Source organism: Myotis lucifugus, unplaced genomic scaffold, assembly GCF_000147115.1.
Source record: "Myotis lucifugus unplaced genomic scaffold, Myoluc2.0 scaffold_148, whole genome shotgun sequence".
Lineage (NCBI taxonomy): Eukaryota > Metazoa > Chordata > Mammalia > Chiroptera > Vespertilionidae > Myotis > Myotis lucifugus.
In genome coordinates this window covers 792,887-817,049 of record NW_005871196.1, presented here as the reverse complement: position 1 = coordinate 817,049, position 24,163 = coordinate 792,887, and the positions used below count along the sequence as shown (strand labels likewise).

General features: G+C 38.3%; 1 protein-coding gene across 1 annotated transcript in view; it reads right to left on the bottom strand.

The window, feature by feature from the left end:
• The window catches only part of ADAM7 (ADAM metallopeptidase domain 7), a 56,198-nt gene that overhangs the window by 10,664 nt on the left and 21,371 nt on the right, over positions 1-24,163 (bottom strand). The window contains exons 9-16 of the mRNA XM_023759102.1: positions 14,607-14,776; positions 10,913-10,997; positions 9,338-9,468; positions 7,340-7,514; positions 4,922-5,011; positions 3,686-3,881; positions 3,199-3,301; positions 2,085-2,271 (exon numbers count right to left, since the gene is read on the bottom strand). Coding sequence (XP_023614870.1) covers positions 2,085-2,271; positions 3,199-3,301; positions 3,686-3,881; positions 4,922-5,011; positions 7,340-7,514; positions 9,338-9,468; positions 10,913-10,997; positions 14,607-14,776 — 1,137 coding nt within the window. The remainder of the gene's footprint in view (positions 1-2,084; positions 2,272-3,198; positions 3,302-3,685; positions 3,882-4,921; positions 5,012-7,339; positions 7,515-9,337; positions 9,469-10,912; positions 10,998-14,606; positions 14,777-24,163) is intronic.

Sequence of the window (24,163 nt, the reverse complement as noted above, 5' to 3'; positions counted from 1 at the left end):
CTGGCCTGTGCCCTCGGGGGATGTCCGACTGCTGGTTTGTGGAAGGCGACCAGCGTGGCACTTGCCAGCCAGCCTTGCCCCCTGATCTCTGCCGCTGGTCACCTCCTTCTCAGGGGGCAGACACTCAACGTAGGAGCTCCTGCATTGAGCGTATGCCCCCTGGTGGTCAGTGTGCATCATAGTGACCAGTTGTTCCACCAATCATTCCGCTGTTCGGTCAATTTGCACATTAGGGTTTTATTATATTATCTGTGTCCTCAGTTCTGTAGTATAACTAAGGAAAAAGGGCACCCAGGTGTCTTGGGATACTTTTGCTCTCTTATCCTACATCAAATTAAAAGGCCTGGAAGGGGTGGGTGTGGGGTGGAGGGGGTCAATGGAAAAAAAAGGGGACATCTATAATACTTTCAACAATAAAGATAAATTTTAAAATAAGGTAGGGAAATATTTTTAGTTATGGTTACAATGTAAAAAGAAATGTACCCAGAAAAAATAACTACTAAGAGAAACTAGAATTTCTTTATGCATTTTAAATTCCATATGTCTAAAAATAGTATCTTATTGTAAAAATAAAATGAAAAATCCTGTACCTAGTGTCTTTGTGATACCTCCATAGACTGGCATTTGCCACACAAGGATTCTCTCATTAGGAATTGGTTCCAGAACTGGCACCGTTGTGACGGTGCACTTCTGGACTAAAGCTTCCCTTATAAGAATAAGGACATGATCACAATGTACTTATGAGATCAAGATGGGTTCCTTAACAACTGCTCCCCTATCAACCCCTCTGTTCAATTCCTGTCGCTCTTAATGGGGTTCTAGGAAGGGGATGTCATACTTCTGTTTTTTATGTCTGGCTGATTTTCCTGACCTGAAGTGAATAAAACATTGTTTGCTAATTTTTTCAACCTAATGCCTCACACTTTACCTTGTTGAAAATCCCTGAACTTGGGATGGAGAATGGAAACCTCACTCAAGCTGAACTTTCTAGCTTGTGGTTAGTACACACAACTCAATTTTCACAAATATAGATACCTTAATATCATTTTGATTTTAATGGGAAACTGTATAGTTAAATATTTGGGCTTGAAATATTGGTCTTTATTAAGTTTTTTTTAACTCTAATCTTTTTTTATATTCTGAATTTTTGTTTTCTAATTCAGTTCTCTATTACATTACATGAAGGATACTATAATCTTTGTGGATTTTCGCATAGAGAAGGGAAGCCATACCACAGAAAGTACTCAATTTCAAAAGAGCTGATTTAAAAAAATAAATTTTTATATGCTTTCCATATATGCTTGTGTTTATAAACCTGGATGAGTTGGCTGTTGTTGTTAGTATGCATTCTTAAGTTTTATCTTAAAATAATAAGCCCTTTCTAATCTGGCCTTATTCCCGTTCAATTTAATTTTATTCCAGTTCATCCCGAAGCTGCAGCCACACTGAAATTATCAGTTACCTGAACATGCCATATACATTATGTAGGTATCTTTCATAAAAAGTCTTTGCTCATTTTCTGTGTGTTGAAAAATGTTGTTCAAGTCAAAGCTGAAATGTCACTCATTGTAAGTTGTCATTCCATGTTCTATAAGAGAAGTCGGTCCCTTGGACTCAAATGTACATTGGTCACACCACTTTGAAAGCCCTTGTGTTGGGTTGTAATGATATATTTCATTTAACCTATGAAATTCTCAAGTACGCTCATCTTTGCATCCTCTGTGTCCAGCATAGTCACTGTATGTGCCCAGTAAATATGGCCCAATGAATAAAATAAATGAAAACTGTTATGGCTGCTTCATAGCCAAATTAATTTAAAAATTATATCTATAATTTTATTCAATGTCTTCTCTAAGATACTAATGAAGCACATTTATAATATTTACATATCATTTCGTATACTAAAGCTGAAATAAAATGAATATTTGTGAAAATGTCATTGCTACTCTTCTCAATACAAAAATTACCAATTTTTTTTTCTGCTTTCTCTTATATATGCTTTCTGGACCCAATCCTAGGATCCAAAGATGTTTTACAGTGACTGAGCCAAGAAAGTTTAATCAAACAAAGAGTTTTCACCTTACCATTCCATCTCCGCATTTTGTTCCAGGAGCAACCAGGCCCACGTCTCTAGGATTGTGGTATAAATAAAAGGTTTTGCAGTCAGTGGTGACATTCTTCTTTGGAACCTTCATATGATAGATCTTTTCTTCTCCAAGGAAAGATGAGTGCTGCCCTCCGGTGCAGTATATCTTTCCACATTTGATGTCTCTGGAGAAAAGGGACAGCATTCTCAGTCTTGGGACCAGAACAGAACTTCGGAGACTAGGTTTGCCCTGAAGTGGCCTGGCCACTGTTTTCTAGGCCCAGGCTTGCCAGCGGACTGTGGAAGAGCCAGGAGCGGGGTAGACTGTGGGGCAGTCCAGTCCTGACCCAGGGAACTGAGATGAATAGGCAAAGCTATCAATTGCTCATATTTCTTTCTGATATCTTTGTGGTCCTCACAAATCTATATTAGTTTAAGCTTACAGAAGAATATGTTTATTAGTAATTTGAATTAGCATAACTTGAATCAGGATGCTAGGATTTCTTTCTTATTCTCCCTTGATTCCTATAATAAACCCGTGAGGTGTGATTATTATAATCTCCGTTTTGAGGATTAGGAAGTAATTGGAAGTAAGGAAAGTTCAATGACTGCCCATTTTCACCTACTGTTGTTTTCAGGCCAAATCCTGTTTCATGGCATGTAAAGCCCTGCCAAGTATCAGCAACAAACGCGGACTCAGCTCATGCTTTTAAAAATCAGATCTAACTTCCAATTCTTCCATTTCTCTTCCAACTTCAACTTCTACCTTTCTTGTTATGGCTTCACTCTTTCCTCCTCTCTTCCTCTTTTAACCTTTTCTACTTATTTTCTTCTTCCTCCTGTTTGCTCCTTTCTCTTTTTTATTTTTCCCTTTCCCCCTGAAGAACATAACATCTTTCCTATCGTTCTTCCTTATAGTCTGTGACCTTCAGCAAATGAATACAGTACATAAATGCCAGCTGACACTGTCAGGGATGCGTGCTCTCTCCCTTTCCACTTCCGTCGTCCCAGTCACCTCAGCAGAAAGAAGTTAACAGCTGACAGAACAAGAGCCGCTCTGATCTGGCAAAACATTGTTGGAGGGCACTCGTTTTTCTTCACAAGGCACTTACTTGTCTTCACAGGGAATTAATTTGCTTTTCTTGCTTTTGCAGTATCCGAATTTATCTCCCTTTTTATTCATGATGTAGCAGATATCAGGACTTCCTTTTGCTTCTGGGATGCAAAATGATATAATAAAAGTAAAACAACGAAAGCATGAATATTGTTCATTATAAAATACTTTATTTTTTCTGATGTAATTGAAATTTCAATATTATGTAATGGTGAAGTAGAATGGAATAAATAGCTAATTTAAAAATTATTCTATTCCCTCAGATGATATGTAGTCTGGGTATATAAAAGTAATAAACATACCTTAATCCACATACTGAGATAGTCAATTAATGTTAGAGGCAATGTCAATTAATATTAAAGGTAATATGTGAAGAGGTGCTAGGAAATATCTTTTAAAAATTACACACATGGCATTATTTTGAACAATAACAGAGAAATAATGGCTATTAGCATTATCAGTCACCCACAGTAACTGTCTCTCACCATGATCAAACAATTCGGAGCACTGGTCGTCCCGGGTGGGACATCTGCCCAGGAAGCAGTAGCCTTTTGCATTCTTGCAAGGAGTTCCATTGGCTTGGAATTGGTCCTGCGGACACGCAGAGGAGTGGCCCGTACACGCTTCAGGAAAATCACATTCATCTTTTGCTGGTCTGCATAAGGACCCTGCTTTCTTCATCTGTTGAAGAAAACCAAACAGATTAAATCTTGGGCAAATCTAGATAGGTAAGGTTCAATAAATAAGAGGAAGATTGACCCATTTAATTTATCTCAAAAAGTTTTTAGGACTGAATCATACCTACCTTTTCCATTCCACTGAGAATTACCATCATTTGTGAATGCTTTGGCTTTTATTCATTTAAGCAATGCCAAGATGGTGTTTTTGAGATTTGGTATTAGGACGGCATTGGGCAGAGTTGGGATGGACATAAATTGAGAAATGAATAAATGTTCTGAGAAATGAATAAATCTTCTGTTCATCTTGTCTTCTTCAATCCTTGCTCCAGCACTTCTCCTCTCCCCCAACCACACACACACACACACACACACACACACACACACACACACACCTGGAAGCCCCTGCCTATCAGGAGGAATCTCCATTCCCAAGAATCAGATTTCTCCCATGAAGTAGAACCATCCCCTGACTTCACTGGAGGGCACGGCATGGATGTATTCCCTCTTTCAGCCATTCAATCTGCATTGAATTGTGCTGAGTTCTGAAACTATTTCAAGATGAGTAAGACATGCTTCCCTTTCCCTTGTGATTTCACAATCTAGTGGGGTAAAAGAAGTGTCAATAAATGCTTGCACAGAGCCATTGGGATTTCTGGTCATCTTGCCTAGAAACATATCTCCAATTCCAGCATAACCCTTTACCCAATTTGTTCACTCTTGTTGGGATGCCAATCCACACCCCTACCCCAACCTGAGGTTGAATAGTTTGGTAATGATTTAAAAGAAGCAAGAGTAATGTTAGCCATGTAACTCCATTTCTGAAACACCAAGCACTGCATACCCACTTCTCCACTTCCCAGACCAAAACACTGCCCAGTACTTAGAAGTCAGAGCATCTCAGAAGAGGTGCTGTTGTGTACAAGCAAGCTGAGCTTGAGTGGGATTCGTGGCAAAGGATTTTAGTGGTCAGACAGCACGTTGGTCCTTTGTTCACATAATCAACTACAGACAGAGAAATCTGGAGCTAGCAACGGATCTTACTTGACAAGATTCACAGCATTCTCCTTCTGCACAAGTAAATCCTGGCTTCAACAGACACTTATTGGCATCACAGCAAGGATTAGTGCACTCCTGGCAACAACCAAAAATTAAAAATCAGAAATTGGATTGCAGTTTGGCTGCTGTTTGAAGAGTTAATCAGCTGTGCTTCTGAGAAATTTAGCATCACTTGTGTTTCAGAGTTAAATACAAATGCATGGTCCTTAGCTACGACAGCTATACAAGGTGGGGCAGAAGTAGGTTTACAGTTATTCCTATGGGAAATAATACAATAATAAATAAGAATACAATAATGGACTCTGTGTTTTGCATACTCGCTGCTGTAAACCTACTTTTGCCAAGCCGTTATAAAGACTACTGCTTGCCATTGGTGTTGGGGACTTTTACTTCGTTTCCTTCCCACCTGGTTGCTCAGTATCCCAGAGTTCATGACCGCCCATTCTCCTGATGACCGCTCTCTGGGAGGGTCTTGCTGCTTCTCTATTTTCAAGGTTTGATGTGAGATAACACAACTTCTGAAGATCTGATTTCACATTTTCCTTAAGAATCCAAGTATTTCAGGCTGACATTGACTTTTTAACGCATAATTAAATAATAACAGCAAGTTGGACACATAGACTCTATCTGCTCATAATTTAAACTGCAAACAGAACTGTCTGCATCTGGTCATGTGAGTTCCTTCATATGTGAGGGTGAAACTGTGAACCATTACAAAGAAGCTGCGTGGGCAAAGGCATCAATTTCAAAGTTAAAGCCTCTGTACATTTCATGAAAGACATTTGAAGACTTGATGTTTTGTAACCTATGGATGTTTTGTAACCTTGATGTTTTGTTCCCACTGATTGTGGAATCCCTTAATTGCTATCCTACTAGACTTTTAAAAAAATTAAATTGATTGGAGTGACATTGGTCCACATATCATATAGGTTTCAGGTGTGGGTTTCTTACTTTTTGGAGTTGTGTCACGTCTCCAATGCACATACAGTGGGGCCTTGACTTACAAGTGTCCCGACTAACGAGTTTTTCGAGATACAAGCTGTCTCTCGGCCGATTTTTTGCTTTGAGTTGTGAGCTAAAATTTGGGTTATGAGCCAGCTCCAGATACCCCACCGCTAGTTGGCACAGCGAACGTCACAGTGAACACCACAACATCAGCCCAGCATTCAATTCATTGTAATGGTGAAAATTGATTTGACATACGAGTAATTTGAGTTACGAGCTCTGTCACGGAATGAATTAAACTCGTAAGTCAAGGCCCCACTGTACTCAGAATGAGGTCTTTGGACCTGCAGCATCAGTATAATCTTTCAAGTTGGTAGGAATGAAATATCTCAGCCCACTCCAGACCAATTGAATAAAAAAACACATTTTATCAACATCTCCAGCTGATGCATCTGTACTTGGTAATTTGAGAAGAAATTGTCTAAGACAATTTCTCAAAATAAATAACTTCTATGTTGCAGAAAAGCTGACGAAGAGTTACTTTAAAATTTGCCTCAAAGGATTATTCTAAATGTTTCAGACTAAGACTGCAATATATATATGAAAGGTTAGAAGTTTCCTGCTCAATTATAAGACAGTTTTTTTTAATAACATGAGCTGTCACACCAGGCTATAGCTAGCCTCATAATTTCCAGAGTAAAACAGGATTGACTATGAAGGATTTTGTAGAGTGAATTCCTACTGTTCATGAGAGACCAGAGAATGACACAAATGGGCCCTACTTATAAGAAGAGCCAATCTATAATAACAAAAGGGTAATATGCTAATTAGACTGGACATCATTCTGGATGTCATCCCGGACATTCTTCCAGACCAAGCTGGGGCTGGAGCGAAGCCCATGTCCCGGTGCCAGAGGGAAGCCGGTGCTGGCAGCCGGGGGAAGGAAGGCCTACTCTTGCACAAATTTTGTGCATCAGGCCTCTAGTTAATATATAAAGCAGTGACTGTGATGGAGTGGACCTCCAGCAAGATCATTATACACAATTTATTACTCAGTAGGAAGCCTTTGATAAGGCTGCACCAACAGCCTGTTTCCAAATGAGAAAAAAGAAGCACGTTCTTTAAAGTTTTACAAGGAATTTCATGGTTGATTAATGGCTACATCCCTGCCTAGGTTCTAGCTGAGCACAAACTTTGTACTTTAAAGACGTGCCCTGGCCAGTTTGCCTCAGTGGATAGAGAGTCGGCCTGCGGACTGAAGGGTCCCGGGTTTGATTCCAATCAGGGGCACATGCCCGGGTTGTGGGCTCCATCCCCAATGGGGGGCATGCAGGAGGCAGCCGATCAATGATTCTCTTTCATCATTGATATTTCTATCTCTCTCTCCCTCTCCCTTCCTCTCTGAAATTAATAAGAATATATTAAAAAAAGAAAAAAGACAGCATCATTTGCAAATACCTGAGCAGGGCCACAATCACATTCTTCTCCCTCATCCAAGTTCTTGTTTCCACAAGATGGAGAATCATTTGAGTTATCAGTGAATGGAACATTAAACATGCATGCTGGCTTATGATCATTCAGGAATTTCTCATACTGTATTCTGTTGCATTTACTGAATTTTAGTGCAGGAATGCTAGAGATAAGTTAAAAGTAAAGATCAATCATATCATTGCATACTGGTAGAACAACTGTGAAAATTTTATAAATAATTTAGAAAGAAAAATATAAATAGTAAACTCTAAAAGTCTATTTATTTTTCTTACTCTTGCCTTTCTGTTACAGCAGAGTGACTGAGCTCTTCATTATATAAAATGTCTTATTGAAACACAGCCAACAAATGCTATTATGGTGAAAATGCGTTGGCTTTATCAGCACCAGAAAATCCTTCATGAACCTTGGTTTAGGCTGATAGTCCTTGCTTGCTGCTCCCATATCACTTCTTATTTTTTCTTGAACTAATCGATATACTTGGTTATCATCCATGTAAGATCACAGGCTTCTCAGTGCAAAGACTGTATCATGTTCAATTTTTTTAAAGAAAAGCACCTGTTGCCCTAGCCTGCTTGGCTCAGTGGATAGAGTGTTGGCCCTTGGACTGAAGGGTCCCAGGTTTGATTCCTGTCAAGGGCACATATCTCAGTTGCAGGCTTGATCCCTGGCCCTGGTTGGAGGACATGGGGGAGGCAACCAATCAGTGTGTCTCTCTCATATCAATGTTTCTTTCTTTCCGTCTCTCCCCTTCCTTTCCACTTTCTCTAAAAAATCAATGGGAAAATATCCTCAGGTGAGGATTAACAAAAAAATGAAAAATAGAAAAAGAAAGGCACTAGTTACTACAGTGGCTGGAACAGAGTAGTTGTCTATAAACATTTGTTGAAACAAACTATTCATTTAATAATATGTAACACATCCTAGGAATGGGATAGAGTTTTAAAAAACTGAAATTGGCCTCCCTCCTGTTTTCATTTTGTTTTGACTCCTTTCCATCCTTATTGACACATAGATCAAATAGAGATGGACGTTTAGAGTCCTGAATACATTAGATGATTAGATTAGGATGGTGGGACCCTGAAAATAAATGACTAATTATGTGGATAACCATATAAAATTAGATATCAGTTATTAATTCTTCCTTTATGCTAGTCACTATGCTTGGGTCCTTTAGCTATTTTACTCCATTTAATCAATATATAGAAGTACTGGTTACCATCAAGTAATATTTTTCCTACTTTATACAATGCACTACGTGCGCCTACTGTGAGAGAGTTCATAGATGTGCAGGGCTTGGGGCCTGACTGCAGCTAATTCAATGCTAGGAGCAAGCTGGACATCCTCTCATTCTGTCTCTAGGGAGTGCCTTGTATGTGTCTGGGACTTTTCTAGACAGTGGTTCTGTAACAATGAACAAAGAAAAACAAAACAAAACAAAAAAACTCTGACCTCATGATACGTGTATTCCAATGGAGGAGGAAAATAACTAAATATGTAAAACATAGACTATATTAGATAGTGGTTAATACTAAAGGGGGAATTAAAGCAAAGGGTGAGGGTGTGCATCCTGTTAGAGTATATCTGTGAGGGGACAGGATTGAAAAACTGGATCAGGTAGCTACGAAGGCTTTGCTGAGAATGACGTTTCAGTAACCAAGGCATGTGGAGTGTGTCCCTCCCCTGAGCAGCTGGGTATAGTGACTAATTGATTGTCATATACTTTTGCAATGTGCTCAGATGGAGTTTTAGAATTTCTCTCATTATATCACTAGGAGATACACTACCAATGGGTATGATTTAGTTCCCCGAGGGAAGCACCTTACCGTAACTGCTTTTGTAATTGACCTTCTGGAGTATATTAGGAAAAATTCTATATAATCACAATATACTCCAATAATGTGGAATTTGAATCAAAAGTCACTCTCAAAATATTTTAATGTGTTCTCTATATCATTTGAGCCTTACCTTCCACCTTTATCCATCACACATGTTCCCAGCGTGCAGGTACATGGGTAATCGTCATGCTGCATGCCAAGGTTATGCCCCAGCTGATGGGCCACTCGGCTTGCAATCACATTAAGGTCAGGTAAAAGATCCTGATGCCAAAAGAAGATGTCATTAGACATTTCTACAAGACAGCATGCTATAGGAAATACTGCTTTGAACTAATGGTTGAAACCTGTTTTCTAGCTTCTGGTTAACTGATACTTATTTGAGAGGCCATGGACTTACCTCCCTCTTCTGCCCCTCAGTTTCTTTAATTTTATAATGAGGTTGGACAAATGATGTTTTGAGTGGCTCTAAATCTACCATTTTGAAATTCTTTTTTGTGGTATAATAATGGTCATTGTTGGAGTTATACAGACACATTCTTACAAATAGCTAAAAATCATTAACTAATGCTTTACCCAATTAAATAAACATTACTACCATCCATATACCAGATAATCAAAGGGGGTAAAAATAAAAATATGTGTGGTTCATGTTTTCAATGTGCAGTCTCACATTGTACAAAATTGTTATGCAATCATGAGAATGGAGTTTCTACTTGAAGAAAACCAGAAGAGTCAGTGCTGCAAAATCCAACACAAAATTGATTGTTACCTGTTTGTAGTTCTATTTAACATTTTAATCTTTATATTATTTTCAAAAATATGAATTTCCAAAGGGGATGGAATATCAGGTTACTGTAAAAGTAAAATACCACTAATTTGGTAATTTCATCTTGCTCATTTAAGTTTAAAATATGCTCTAGGTAATAATATCATAATTTAAGTGGTGACTGCCTATTAATGATTAGGTTGACTCTTTATGCAACATTTATATTATGAAAATTCCATGATCCATGGGCAAACACATAATCATACAAAGAATCATAAAAAATAAATAGTTCATGAATTCATTTTAATAAGTTCTAGCTTTTAATTTCAACATCGTAACAAGACTGGGCTGAGCATTGCAATCATTAGGTAGGCACTAAAAAAAAGTAATCCAAGTCTTAATGTTTCAAATATTTCTTTAATACGGTTACTTGGACAGTACTTACTAGAAGCTCAGTGACTTGGGAAAGGATCAGACAAACAAGGATCAGAGTCAGCAGTGTGAAGGTCTTATGCTTTTGGAAAAGAAAATGCAAGTCTGCCTTGATGTGATATTTTATATGACCTATGCAATTTCTTTTCAGCACAAGAACAATTATTCTCACTTGCTAAATCAGTCAAATTTAATGGACTTTACGTGTCCTGTACACAACTCTGTGTAATATGCAAAAAAACTTTTTAAATCTTTGCATGTTAATTTGTATATGATGTTATCTTAAACTATGAATACTGCTTTACCTTTAATATTCATCTATAGTTTTTTTATAAAACATTTCCTTTCTCATTTAATAAAAGCAACATGGAAGTTTGATCATGAAATATGTTGGTGGGGATATATTAAGGAATGCATACTTGGTTCCTTTCACTAGGACACAGAATATTACAGAAGTTTAATTCAAACTTTTTATTAAGTAGTATAACATAAATAAACACAGCCCACCTTGACGACACTGCAGGAATAATAGGGCAGGCACATACCCCCTGGATAAGAAATTCCTTGTGCATGGGTATAAAGCCACTTCCCACTATAAACAAATGAAAATACACTCTTTAATATGAGATAGTAGTTTAATTAATACATGCATTGAACCACAGTGAACTCCCACAATGCTAGTGCCTTTGCACATGAAAGTGTCTTTTCTTTTTCCTGGAGTTAAGGATGACTTCAGTTGACATTAAGCTCATTTTAAAACTGTGGCATATTAGATGCATTGAAAAGTCAATGCAATATTTAGTTGAAATAATATGAAAGTACTTTCTTAAAAATAACAATGGTAGAGTCCCATTTTACTTGACTTCAGTTTACCCTGCATCCAGCTCTGGATAAAATAACTTAAAAAAATTAAAATGTTTAGAGCCTGGCCAGTGTGGCTCAGTGGTTGAGCATCACAGTTTGATGCTTGGTCAGGGCATATGCCCAGGGTGCAGGCTCAATCCCCAGTGGAGTGTGCAGGAGGCAACCGATCAATGATTCTTTCTCATCATTGATGTTTCTATCTTTCTCTTCCTCCCTGAAATCAATAAAAATCTATATTTTAAAAAAGGTTCAGAGGTAAAAATGCAACATAGTGAATGGACTCAACACCATGATTAATTGGTTGTGTTTGAAAAATTTTAAAAATGTCGAATCAGCCATAAAAAAATATAGAGAATTTGATAGCTATGATCAAAGATTTAGAAGAGTTGTCGTGTGAAAACAGAACTATTCTTAGATTAACTGAAAAGACAGATGTAGATGTGTATATCAAAGGAATCTAAATCTGGTATCTTTCAAGAAAAACATTTAGAGTTGGAACACCTAAAGAGAGCTATCATGGGCTGGATGGCCACTCTTGGAGCATAGTAGGGATTTACACACAAGGAAGGTGGTCAGGCTGGATGACCTCTTTTAATCTTTAACGTGTTTGGCTAAGAGATTGTACTCTGCCCAGCCGGCATTGCTCAGTGATTGAGCTCCCATGAACCAGGAGGTCACTGTGTGATTCCCAGTCAAGCACATGCTTGGGTTGCAGGCTTAATCCCCAGTAGAGGTTGTGCAGGAGGCAGCCAATCAATGATTCTCTTGCATCATTCATGTTTCTATGTCTCTCTCCCTCTCCTCCCTCCCCCTAGCTGAAATCAATAAAAGATATATATGACATCTACATATGTATGTATAGTATATGTGTGTGTGTGTATGTGTGCTTATATATGTAGGAGAGACCCAGTGCACGAAATTTGAGCACTCAGTGGGGAGGGTCCCTCAGCCTAGCCTGCTCCCTCTCACTATCCAGGAGCCCTAGGGAGATGTCCGACTGAAGGCTGTCAGTCGGACATCCTTAGCGCTGCCATGGAGGCAGGAGAGGCTCCTGCCACCAGTGCTGCGCTCATCAGCCATGAACCTGGCTTCTGGCTGAGCGGCGCTTCTGCTGTGGGAGCACACTGACCACAAGGGGGCAGCCCCTGCATTGAGCATCTTCCCCCTGGTGGTCAGTGTGCATCATAGCGACTGGTCTTCTGCCGTAGGGCTGAAACTGGCTCTCTGACATCCCCTGAAGGGTCCTGGATTGCCAGAGGGGTCAGGCCAGGCTGAGGGACCCCACTGGTGCATGATCGGGGCTGGGGAGGGACGTGGGAGGTTGGCCAGCAAGAGAGGGACCGCGGGAGGGCTCCAGGGCATGTCTGGCCCATCTCGCTCAGTCCTGATCAGCTGGACCCCACCAGCAAGCTAACCTACCAGTCGGAGCATCTGCCCCCTGGTGGTCAGTGCATGTCATAGCGACTGATCGACCAGTTGACTGTCTGCCCCCTGGTGGTCAGTGCATGTCATAGCGACTGATCGACCAGTTGACTGTCTGCCCCCTGGTGGTCAGTGCATATCATAGTGAGTGGCATTCGTTAGCATATAATGCTTTGATTGGTTGAACGGACAACCAGATGATCAGACACTTAGCATATTAGGCTTTTATTATATAGGATATGTATATGTGTGTGTGTGTGTGTGTGTGTGTGTGTGTGTGTGTGTATAGATGTCCTCTATTTCTTTCTTTATGATTGAAATGTCCCTATGCCTACATTTTAAAGTCTCAGTATTGACTATACATCTTGGAGGAATATGGAATTCTGGTCTTCCTAGACTCTGAATTTCTTGGGAGAACACCACCTGTGGAGATGAAGCACCTGAGAAAGCAGGATCCAGATCTGATTTTGCTCATAAACACTTAAAACCAAGAGTCACACCATGACAATGCCATATATAGTGCCTCATCTCTTCTAAATCTATGTGAATAGAGAAGGGAAGATATATAAGAAACTGAGCACCTGATAAATCCAAAACATGGTGCCCAGTTAGACATTTAGTAGCACTCGCCATCACATCATTTCTCTATTTGTAGACATACTGTTAGGGAGAGAAGTAACCTCTCAGAGACACTCATGGAAGTAAAAGATTTTCCACTTATACCCATTTAAATATTTTTAAATTAATTGATTAATTATTTTTTAACACATGTCTAAGGATTGGGCAAAGGGGCTAATCCTGCCACTACAGAAGTTGTGATGATATTTTACTTCACTACTCACAATTTTGAATTATACTAGTTCATGAATATGCAAGCCCAAGCCAGGTACACGTTTCCCCTGGAAATATGTGCTGTGGGCCATCCTAGTGTGGAAATCAGAAATGATATTGCACTGGAAGTCTGGCTCACTCTCATTATTCTGACAAGGGCTGGAGCTGACCTCTGACTAGAGGCTTTGGAAGCTTCACAGTTCTGAGGTCAGACTGAAAGTTAACATGGTCAAAAACACATTGGCAGGCTGTGTTTGCAGACTTTAGGAGAGACACTGCTATTCTAGGTAGATGAAGTAGGTAAAGTGGGTACCCATATCTTAGAGCAGCTTTAAGGGAATCAGAAGAGATGCTAAAAGACTCCAATGCTCCAAACTTGTTCTTCCATAAATTAACATTCTTTACAATAACAGGGTATGTGAAACACAAGGTAGAAGTCAGTTCAGCTTCACAATTATTTACCATTTCTTTACAGGCTGAGTAGTGTGCTTAGGTATTTTGAATAACAGAAATGATTTTAAAATGGGGATGTGAGGGCGATCTGGTTGCGACATCTGTCACCCCATTGATCGCCAGGGTTGATTTTAAAATGGCCCCTATTTTTAAGAATTAATGACCTTAGTATTCCAGATGAATGGTAGAGAAGATGCTTTTGAAACACTAGTCACTGGATGAGCACACATTGATGAGGGGAAATGTTCAGAGAATAAGGTGTTTTCCCAGAAAAAGTTGATTTTGGGGGAGTGTTAGAATAGTATGGTGTGGAAGGCTGAAGGAGTGAGAGTTGAAAGTGGATAGGTAAAGTAAATGGATTCTGAAATTGCTTTACTTACCTAACAACATTTTTCAACCCTTCTGAGGAATATGAATGTATTAAATTTTTCCTTTCTAGTGTTCCTCACTATTAGGAAGGAAGTTCTTAAAAAGTTCATATGAAAATTTTCTATATAGCTAGATAACATTTTGTCCCTGTGTACTATCCAAAAATGTCAATTGCCTTAAAAATATTTTGTTTTTACTTGTTTTCTTTTCTTTTTTTTTATAAACCTCCTAAGGTATGCAGGGAAATAGAGCATTTACATACCTGAGTAACAAAACATGATCATAATTCTTCTTTTTTTTAAGCACTTCTTGTTGCCAAACTGAAAAACGCGATAAAGTTGTTTCCATATTGGAATCGATTTTTATTTTATCTCCACTTGTCCACATCTCAAGGCCAACCAATGTAACATGAATGTCAAAAGTTTTATAAATCTGTTTAAAATAAAAAGAGTTTTTCACAAAGTCAAGTTGCATAAAGATCCTTTCCATTAGCATATTCTTTTACATTTAAAAGAGAAACTTTTGCAGTGAGTGCATGCCAGAGAGAACTCCTACACCTTGAAGTTCTCATCCGTGTGCCCAGAAACAGCCTCCCAGGATCCCATGCTGACAGGGCTGCCATAGCAACACAGACCTGCCCTGTGACTGCTCCAACCCTGGGGCCAGGGACTGTTTTGCTGGTCCAACCTGGTGAGCCCAGGCAAGGGTCACAGGACCACACTGCAAGTATCCAGCCAGAGGTTCCTAGGGTGCCACCTACTGCAAGTACCAGGCCTCATAGGGAGTTGCACACTAGAAGAACTGTGCACGCAACCCCACTGACCCTGAACATCTGAATCAGACAAAGGAAGGATCAGATCTATGGGAGAAGGGGTTACACGCAACCCCACTGACCCTGAACATCTGAATCAGACAAAGGAAGGATCAGATCTATGGGAGAAGGGGTTACAACTCATAGCAATAAAGGCGTGAGACTCAAAGCAGACCCAGCCTCCAAGCTAAAGAGTCCTGGGCCACTGAACTGCTATGAGCTTCAACTTCTCAAGACCTCAGGTAGGGTGCCCAGGGACAGGAAGAAACAACAAAAATGGGGAGATAAAGAAACAATCCCCAAAGGAAAGAAAAGGAGAAATCACCAGAAAAGGAGCTAAATAAAATGGAGGCAAGCAATATGACAGAGAAAGAATTCAGAGTAATTGTTATAAAAATGCTCAACTGTCTGGATAAGAAATTCACCAACATATGTAAGAATCAAGAGGACATGAAGAATGATATAGTGGCAATAAAAAACACAATGGAAGGTTTTAACGGTGACTAGAAGAAGTGGAGGACTGAGTCAGTGAGTTAGAAGACAGGGTAGAAAATAACACCCAAACTACACAGCAATTGGAAAAAAATTTAAAAAGCAGAAGGAGAGTTTAAGGGAGCTTTTGGACAACATAAAATGAAGAAACATATGCATAATAGGGGTGCCAGAAGGATAAGAAGAGGAGCAAGGATTAGAAAACCCATTTGAAGAAATAATGACAGAAAACTTCCCTGACTTGGGGAAGAAAAAGTCACACAAGTACAGAGAGTCCCAAACAAGATGAAAAAAAAGACCCATACCAAGACATGTAATAATTACAATGGCAAATGTTAACAACAAAGAAAGAATATTCAAGAGAGGACAGAAAGTTACCTACAAGGGATCTCCCATTAGACTATCAAATGATTTTTCAACAAAAATACATCAAGGTAGAAGGGAATGGAATGAAGTATACTAAGTGATGCAAAGCAAGGAACTGAATCCAAGAATACTCTATCCAGCAAGGCTATCATTCAAAATTGATGGTGAAATCAGAAGCTTTGCAGGCAAAAAAAGGTTAAGGAAGTTTGTCACTACCAAGCCAGCAATGCAAAAAATGTTAAAGGGGTTGTTGTAAGAGAAGAAATAGAAAGGGAAGAAGGAACACAGTCATAAAGAATACAAATGGCAACAAACAAGCAATTATCAATAATAATCTTAAATGGAAATGGATTAAATGCTCTAATCAAAGAACATAAAATTGCTGGATGGAAAAGAAAACATGACCCATATATATGCTATATATAAGAGAACCACCTCAGAACAAGGAACTCACACAGACTGAAAGTGAAGGGATGGAGAAGAATTTTTCAGGCAAATAGAAATGAAAAAAAGGTTGGGTAGCAATACTTATATCTGACAAAATAGACCTCAAAGTGAAGGCTATTACAAGAGATAAGAGAGGCAACTTTCATAATACTAAAGGGATTGATACAAGAAGATATAACTCTGATAAACATATATGCACCAATACAGAAGCACCCAAATACATAATAAATAAATAAATAAATGAATAAATAAATAAATAAATAGTTCTGGAAGATATCAAGGAAGAGGTTGACAGCAACATAATCTTTGTAGGGACATTAATACCCTATTGACATCACTGGATAAATCTTCTAGACAAAAGAATCAACAAAGAAACAGCAGATGGAATTAATTGACATCTTCAGAACATTTATCCTCAAAACTACAGAACATACATTCTTCTCAAGTGCACACAGGACATTTTAAAAGATAGGCCACATATTAGGACACAGGCAAAGTCTCTTCAAAATTAAGAAGTTTGAAATCATACCAAGCATCTTCTCAGACCACAATAGAATAAAATTAGAAATCAACTACAATAAAAACAATCAAACACTTGGAAGATAAATACCATGCTATTAAACAATAATTGGTTTACCAAAGAGATCAAATAAAAAATAAAAACAACCTGGAATCAAATAACAATAAAAAACACAACAATCCAAAATTTATGGGACACAATGAAAACAGTCGTGAGAGGGAAGTTCATAGCACTACAGGCCCACTTCAAAAAACAAGAAAAAATAGTAATAAATAATCTAACCCGACAACTTAAAGAATTAGAAAGAGAGCAACAATAAAAGCCCAGAGTAAGTAGAGGAAAGGAAATAATAAAGATCAGAGTGGAAATAAATGACATAGGGACAAAAAAAATCAATAGAACCAAGAGCTGAATCTTTGAAAGGATAAATAAGATTGATAAACCTCTAGCCAGGCTCACCAAGAAGCAAAGAGAGAGGACTCAAATAAACAAAATCAGAAATAAGAGAAGTGAAGTAACAACTGACCCCACAGAAATACAAAGGATTGTAAAACAAACAAACAAAAAAACAAAAAACAAAAACTATGAACAGATCTATTCCAACAAACTGAACAACCTAGACAAAATGGACACATTCCTAGAAAAATACAATCTTCCAAAATTCAATCAAGGAGAATCAGAAAATCTGAATAGGTCAATAACTACTGAGGAAATTGAAGCAGTAATCAAAAAAATCCCAGAAAACAAAAGGCCTGGTCTGGACAGATTCACAGGAGAGTTTTATCAAACATTCAAAGAAGAACTAAAACCTACCCTCCTCAGATTATTCCAAAAAATTCAAGAGGAAGGAACACTTCCAAGCTCTTTCTATGAACCCAGCATTACCCTAATCCCAAAACAAGATAAAGATGCTACAAAGAAAGAGAATTATAGGCCAATACCCCTGATGAACATAGATGCTAAAATCTTCAACAAAATATTAGCAAATCTCACCCAACAATACATTCAAAAGAACATACACCATGACCAGGTGGGATTTACTAGTATTCTGGGGATGCAAGGCTGGTACAATATCTGTAATTAAATAAATCTGATACATCACATAAAAAAATTGAAAGACAAAAACCACATGATCATATCAATTGATGCAGAAAAAGCATTTGACAAAATCCAACACCCTTTCTTTATAAAAACTCTCAGCAAAGTGGGAATAGAGGGCTCATACCTCAACATAATAAAAGCCCTATATGACAAACCTAAAGCCAACATCATACTCAATGGGCAAAAACTAAAACCATTTCCTAAGAATAGGTACAAGACAGGGATGCCCACTTTCACCACTCCTGTTCAACATAGTACTGGAAGTGCTAGCCATAGCGATCAGACAAGAAAAAGGAATAAAAGGCATCCAAATTATTAAAGAAGAATTAAAACTGTCCTTATTTGCGGATGACGTGCTATTGTATGTAAAAAACCCTAAAGACTCCATCAAAAAACTACTTGATTTAATAAAGAAATTTGCCAACATAGAACAATACAACATTAACACCCAGAAATCTGTCCTTTATATACACCAATAATGAGAACTCATAGAGAGAGAAACTAAAAAAAAATCGCATTTACCACTGCAACAAAAAAATTAAGATACCTAGAAATAAACTTAACTAAAAAGGTAAAAGACCGGTACTTAGAAAACTACAAGTCATTGAAAAAAAGAGATAGAGAAATATATAAACAAATGGATGAATATACCATGTTCATAGATTGGTAGAATCAACATCATTAAAATGTCCATGCTACCGAAAGCAATCTATAGATCCAATGCAATCTCCATTAAAATACCAATGGCATATTTCACAGACTTATAAAAAACTATCCAAAAATTTATATGCAATTAAAAAAGTCCCAGAATATCTGCAGCAATCCTGAGAAAGCACAACAAAGTTTCAGGAATCACAATACCAGGTTTCAAGTTGTACTACAAAGCCACTGTTCTCAAAACAGCCTGGTACTGGTGCAAGAACAGACAAATAGACCTATGGAACAGAACAGAGAACCTAGAAATTGACCCAAGCCATTATGCTCAATTAATATTTGACAAAGGAGGCTAAGGTTACAATAAAGTCAAGACAATAAATGGTGTTGGGAAAATTGGACAGATATATGCAAAAAAAATGAAACTTGACCACCAACTAACACCATACATGAAAATAAATTCAAAATGTATAACAGACTTAAACATAAGATGGGAAACTGTAAAAATCTTAGAAGAATTCATAGGCAGCAAAATGTCAGATATAGCTCGTAGCAATATGTTTACCGACACATCTCCTAGGATAATGGGAACTAAGGAGCAAATAAAAAATGGGACTACATCAAAATAAAAAGCTTCTGCACAGCAAAAGAAACCCTCAACAAAACAACAAGAAAGCCCACTGCATGGGAGAACATATTTGCCAATGTGACATCTAATAAGGGTTTAATCTCCAAAATTTACAGGAAACTCATACAACTTAACAAAAGAAAGATAAACTGTCCAATCAAAAAATGGGCAAAGGACCTAAATAGACACTTCTCAAAAGCAGAACTACAGAAGGCCAAGAGACATATGAAAAAATGCTCAAAGACACTAATCACCCAAGAGATGCAAATCAAAACAACAATGAGGTACCACCTCACACCAGTCAGAATAGCTATTATCAACAAATGACAAGTGCTGGCAATGATGTGGAGAAAAGGGAACTCTAGTACACTGCTGGTGGGATTGCAGACTGGTGCAGCCACTGTGGAAAACAGTATGGAGTTCCTTCAAAAAATTAAAAATGGAACTCCCATTTGACCCAGTAATCCCACTTCTAGAAATATATTCCAAGAAAACAGAAACACCAATCAGAAAGGACATATGCACCTCTATGTTTATAGCAGGGCAATTTACAATAGCTAAGATTTGGAAACAGCCTAAGTGCCCATAAGCAGATGGGTGGATTAAAAACTGTGGTACATCTACACAATGGAATACTATGCTACTGTAAAAAAGAAAGAACTCTTACCATTTGCAACAGCATGGTGGACCTGGAGACCATTATGCTAAGCAAAATAAGCCAGTCAGAGTAGGATAAGTATCACATGATCTCAATCATTTGTGGAATAAAATGAACAACATAAACTGATGAACAAAATTAGATCCAGAGATATAGAAGCATCGTCAAACCTCAGTGGGAAGGCATGGGAGGGGGGTGGTGGGGGTGGGGGCAGTTGTGGGGGGATGAGGTCAACCAAAGAACTTGTATGCATATAAGCATAACCAATGAGCACAGATAATATAGGGGGGGGTTGTGGAGGCAGGCTGGGAGGGGACAATGGGGAGTAAAGGGGACATATGTAACACTTTCAAATTTTGCTCTGGCCAGTGTGTTCAATGGTTAGATTATTGGCCTATGAACCAAAGGGTGGTGGGTTCGAAACACTGTCATGGGCATGTACTTGGATTGCAGGTGTGATCTCTGGCCCTGGTCGTGGAGCATTCATAAGGCAACTAATTAATGTGTCTGTCTCTCTCACATTGATGTTTCCTTCTCTCTCTCTCTCTCTCTCTCTCTCTCTCTCTCTCTCTCTCTCTTCCATCCACTCTTTCTATTAAAAGAAATCAATGGAAAAAGTATCCTCAGGTAATGATTAACAAGATAAAAAAAAGTAATTTTAATGCAGGAGGTCATAAGCAAAAAGTACAGGCCTCAAACAAAACAGTTATATTGAAACCTAAGGTGGGGTGATCACTCAGAATACTGGGTGGATTGCCATGGCCAACAAAGAAGCTAAATTAAAAACTTCTGAATAACCACTGAGCTCAAAATGTTTTAGACTAAATAATTTAGCAAAAGTCTGAGATTACAATTGACCTGAAATATGAATTCACTGATAGTAGGCACATGATGGAATGAATGTTCTTTATTCATTTATTTCCTTTCAGAGTTAGCTCTGTGGCAGATTAGAAAGTTGACATTGGTTTTCAAAAACCAATAGTTAGCTGCTATCTTTGTTCTCCATGTTTGATTTTTTGAACTACTTTGTTGTCTAAGAAATCTTATTGTGGATTGCTCAAAACAGGAAGAAACAGCTACAGTCCATAAGTCTTCTTGCCGCTATTCCCATCTGCTTTTGTAAATTCCTAGTTGATAGATATTTGATGCCAGGACAAAAGAAGAGCTTAAGCAAATACAGGGGTTGCAAAAGTAGGTCTACAGTTGTTTGTATGGAAAATAATACAATGATTAATAAATAATAATACAATAATAAACTCACATACTTACAACTATAAACCTACCTTGGCCAATCCCTGTATTATGAGAATTTTGAGACAAATAACTATGTTATATCAAAATTATTTTCCATACTAGCTGGGTTGAAAGAAAGAATAAATGATAAATTAGGAACAGTGAGTTTACAACAATGTAGAGCTTACTCATATAATATGAACAGAGAATGTAATTGGTTATTCAAAATGTTTATACAATATGTGAAGTTTAATGAACAAATTGAACTACCAAGCAAAATGAACAAATTGAACTACCAAGCAAAATAGAGACAGATTCAGAGTTAGAGAGCAAGCAGACATCTCTAGTGGTGGTAGCGGGGTGAAGGGATTGAGCAAAAAAGAAAAAAACAAGAGAGAATTCAAGGATATGGACAACAGTCTGGTGATTGCATCATGAGGGGGAGGGGGAAGGGGAAGTGGAAGAGGGCCTAGAGGGGATAAATGGTAATGGAAAAAATAAAATCAAAAGATAAAATAATAAAAACAAAAAAGTTTAATACATCATTGCTATACAAATTATGTCTTAATTTTCCACTTTCTTAACCTAAATAATATGAATATATTGAATTCCATGTATCAGCATAACCTAACAAGTTCATTTCATAACCATGAGAAGGAGGTTTCTTTTCAACTTCAAGAAGTTAGACCTTTAGTTAAATCATCATTTCAAATCTATATTGCAGCCTGTACAGTGGGGCCTTGACTTACGAGTGTCCTGACTAATGAGTTTTTCGAGATATGAGCCGTCTCTTGGCCCATATTTTGCTTTGAATTGTGAGCTAAAATTTGGGTTACGAGCCAGCTTCAGATACCCCACCGCTAGTTGGCGCAGCGAACGTCACAGTGAACACCACAACATCAGCCCAGCATTCAATTCATTGTAATGGTGAAAATTGATTTGACATACGAGTAATTTGAGTTACGAGTCCTGTCACGGAATGAATTAAACTCGTAAGTCAAGGCCCCACTGTACTCCCCATTCCTTTTGGTCCCAATTTTATTGTGGAATAAACCTTATGAGTTAGGTCCCACAGAACAAGACTTTTTTAAACCTGGGTTCTTTGGATTCTCTCCATTCACGGATGGGCTTTAGGTTTATAAAACTGGTTGCAAGTGAAAATGGAAACAATATTTGCCATCCTTCAAATATGTTCTCTTCTAGTGAGAAAATATCCTATAAAATAAAGATATGTTTTATGGTTGAGGACAGAGTGTTTAATGAGGAGGCTACTGCCAGACTCTCTAGCTAGATCCAGCTAGATCTGGCCCAGAACAGATACTGCTCCCGAAAATCCCCTCAGACTGTCTGACCCCTCCCCTATGGGCAATATGGGGCATAAAAGGCCAGTGAGAGTGATATGATGGAAAGGGTCAAGGACTTGTAGACCATGCTACATTAAACTGATTGTGGTATGACCTCCCATTCTAAACTGAAAATATTTAATGAAAAGTTCAGCAATGTGCAACAATTTTGTATTTATCTTTACTTTGGAGATGGGGTAAGGATAAAGACATTTACAAGATAAAAGAAATAAGAGAAAACAGAAATGACTATGAGATATATTCATTCAACTCCACATTGCTCCTATATTTTAGAAAATGTCACAGGGAGAATTTTTAATCTTCATAGACATAAATTTAAATTTAGGAGGAATTCTGCTTCTGTCTAAGATGTAAATAGTTATAAAGAATGCTGCTTCTATCCTGACGAACAGAAAAAAAGAATCTACAAAATTTTATTTTTTATTGAAACCATGAGAGCTGAAGTAACTAGGCAAACAGCCTGAAATCTAAAATAAATTGTACAAGAGCATCTCCCAGTGGCAGAAAGAGAGAAGAGATGCTTTGTGCCAAACAGAGAGATAAGAATCCACCAAATATTTTTAAGGAATTGCTAAAAGGCAAGTGTGGGATAGAGTGAGTGTATAGGACCCTCAGGGAGACACAGACACAAGGAAATACGCCCATGCACAGACTCTTCCCCAGAAACACGATGGAGGGCGGGGTGGGAGACTGGAGATAGCCTCCCTTGGTGGCACAGGCCTGAAGTTGGGAGCCACTGCTGCCTTGGGAACATTTTAGACCTACCAAGCCCCTCTCCTGAGAAACAAAAGCCTTAAGCTGCTGTGTGAACTTCAGGGACCTTTTGCTTTTACACCCTCAGAACTCAAGGGAAGACCTATTATGGCTGAAAGAAGGGAAAAGAATAACACCCACCCCTAGAGAAAAGGGAGGAAGATATCTTGAGGCCAGACCATTCAAGGGCTCCTACCCAAGGAGGAAGGACATGAACTTTGAGGAATATCTAGCCAATGACCATGGGCAGGACTTTCCTAAGACCAAGGATCGATCAGGATAACAGAAAACACTTTTGTCCCATAACTAGGCCAGCAATTACCGAGTAAAACACAAGAACAGATTACTACAGAGGAAGAGATCTGTGTGAAAGAAAACCTCCTTTGAGCACTGGCCCTTGACAAAGGCCTGAGGTGGAAGTTGAGATTGAAGCAGAAATGAACAATCCAGGACTCAGTCTAAGCACAAGATAACACTACAGAGTTCTGAAGCTCATGGTGCACTATAAGTAACAATAGCAATAGCAACACCCCAAACCAGTGTAATTGCTGACAAGATTGATTCAATCCCATTTGTTAATGGCCTGGTCAAAGAAGAAGGGATAAGTATTATTTCCTCTGTCCCTACTATCCTATACATAGTGTCCAGTATCCAATAAAATATTAAAGAACACACAAAAAAGCAAGGAAAAACAACCCACTGTTTGAGAGATGAGTCAACAAAACTAGGTTCAGAGATAATCCAAATGTTGAAGTTATCTGACAGGAAGTGTAAAATAATAATTATTAATAT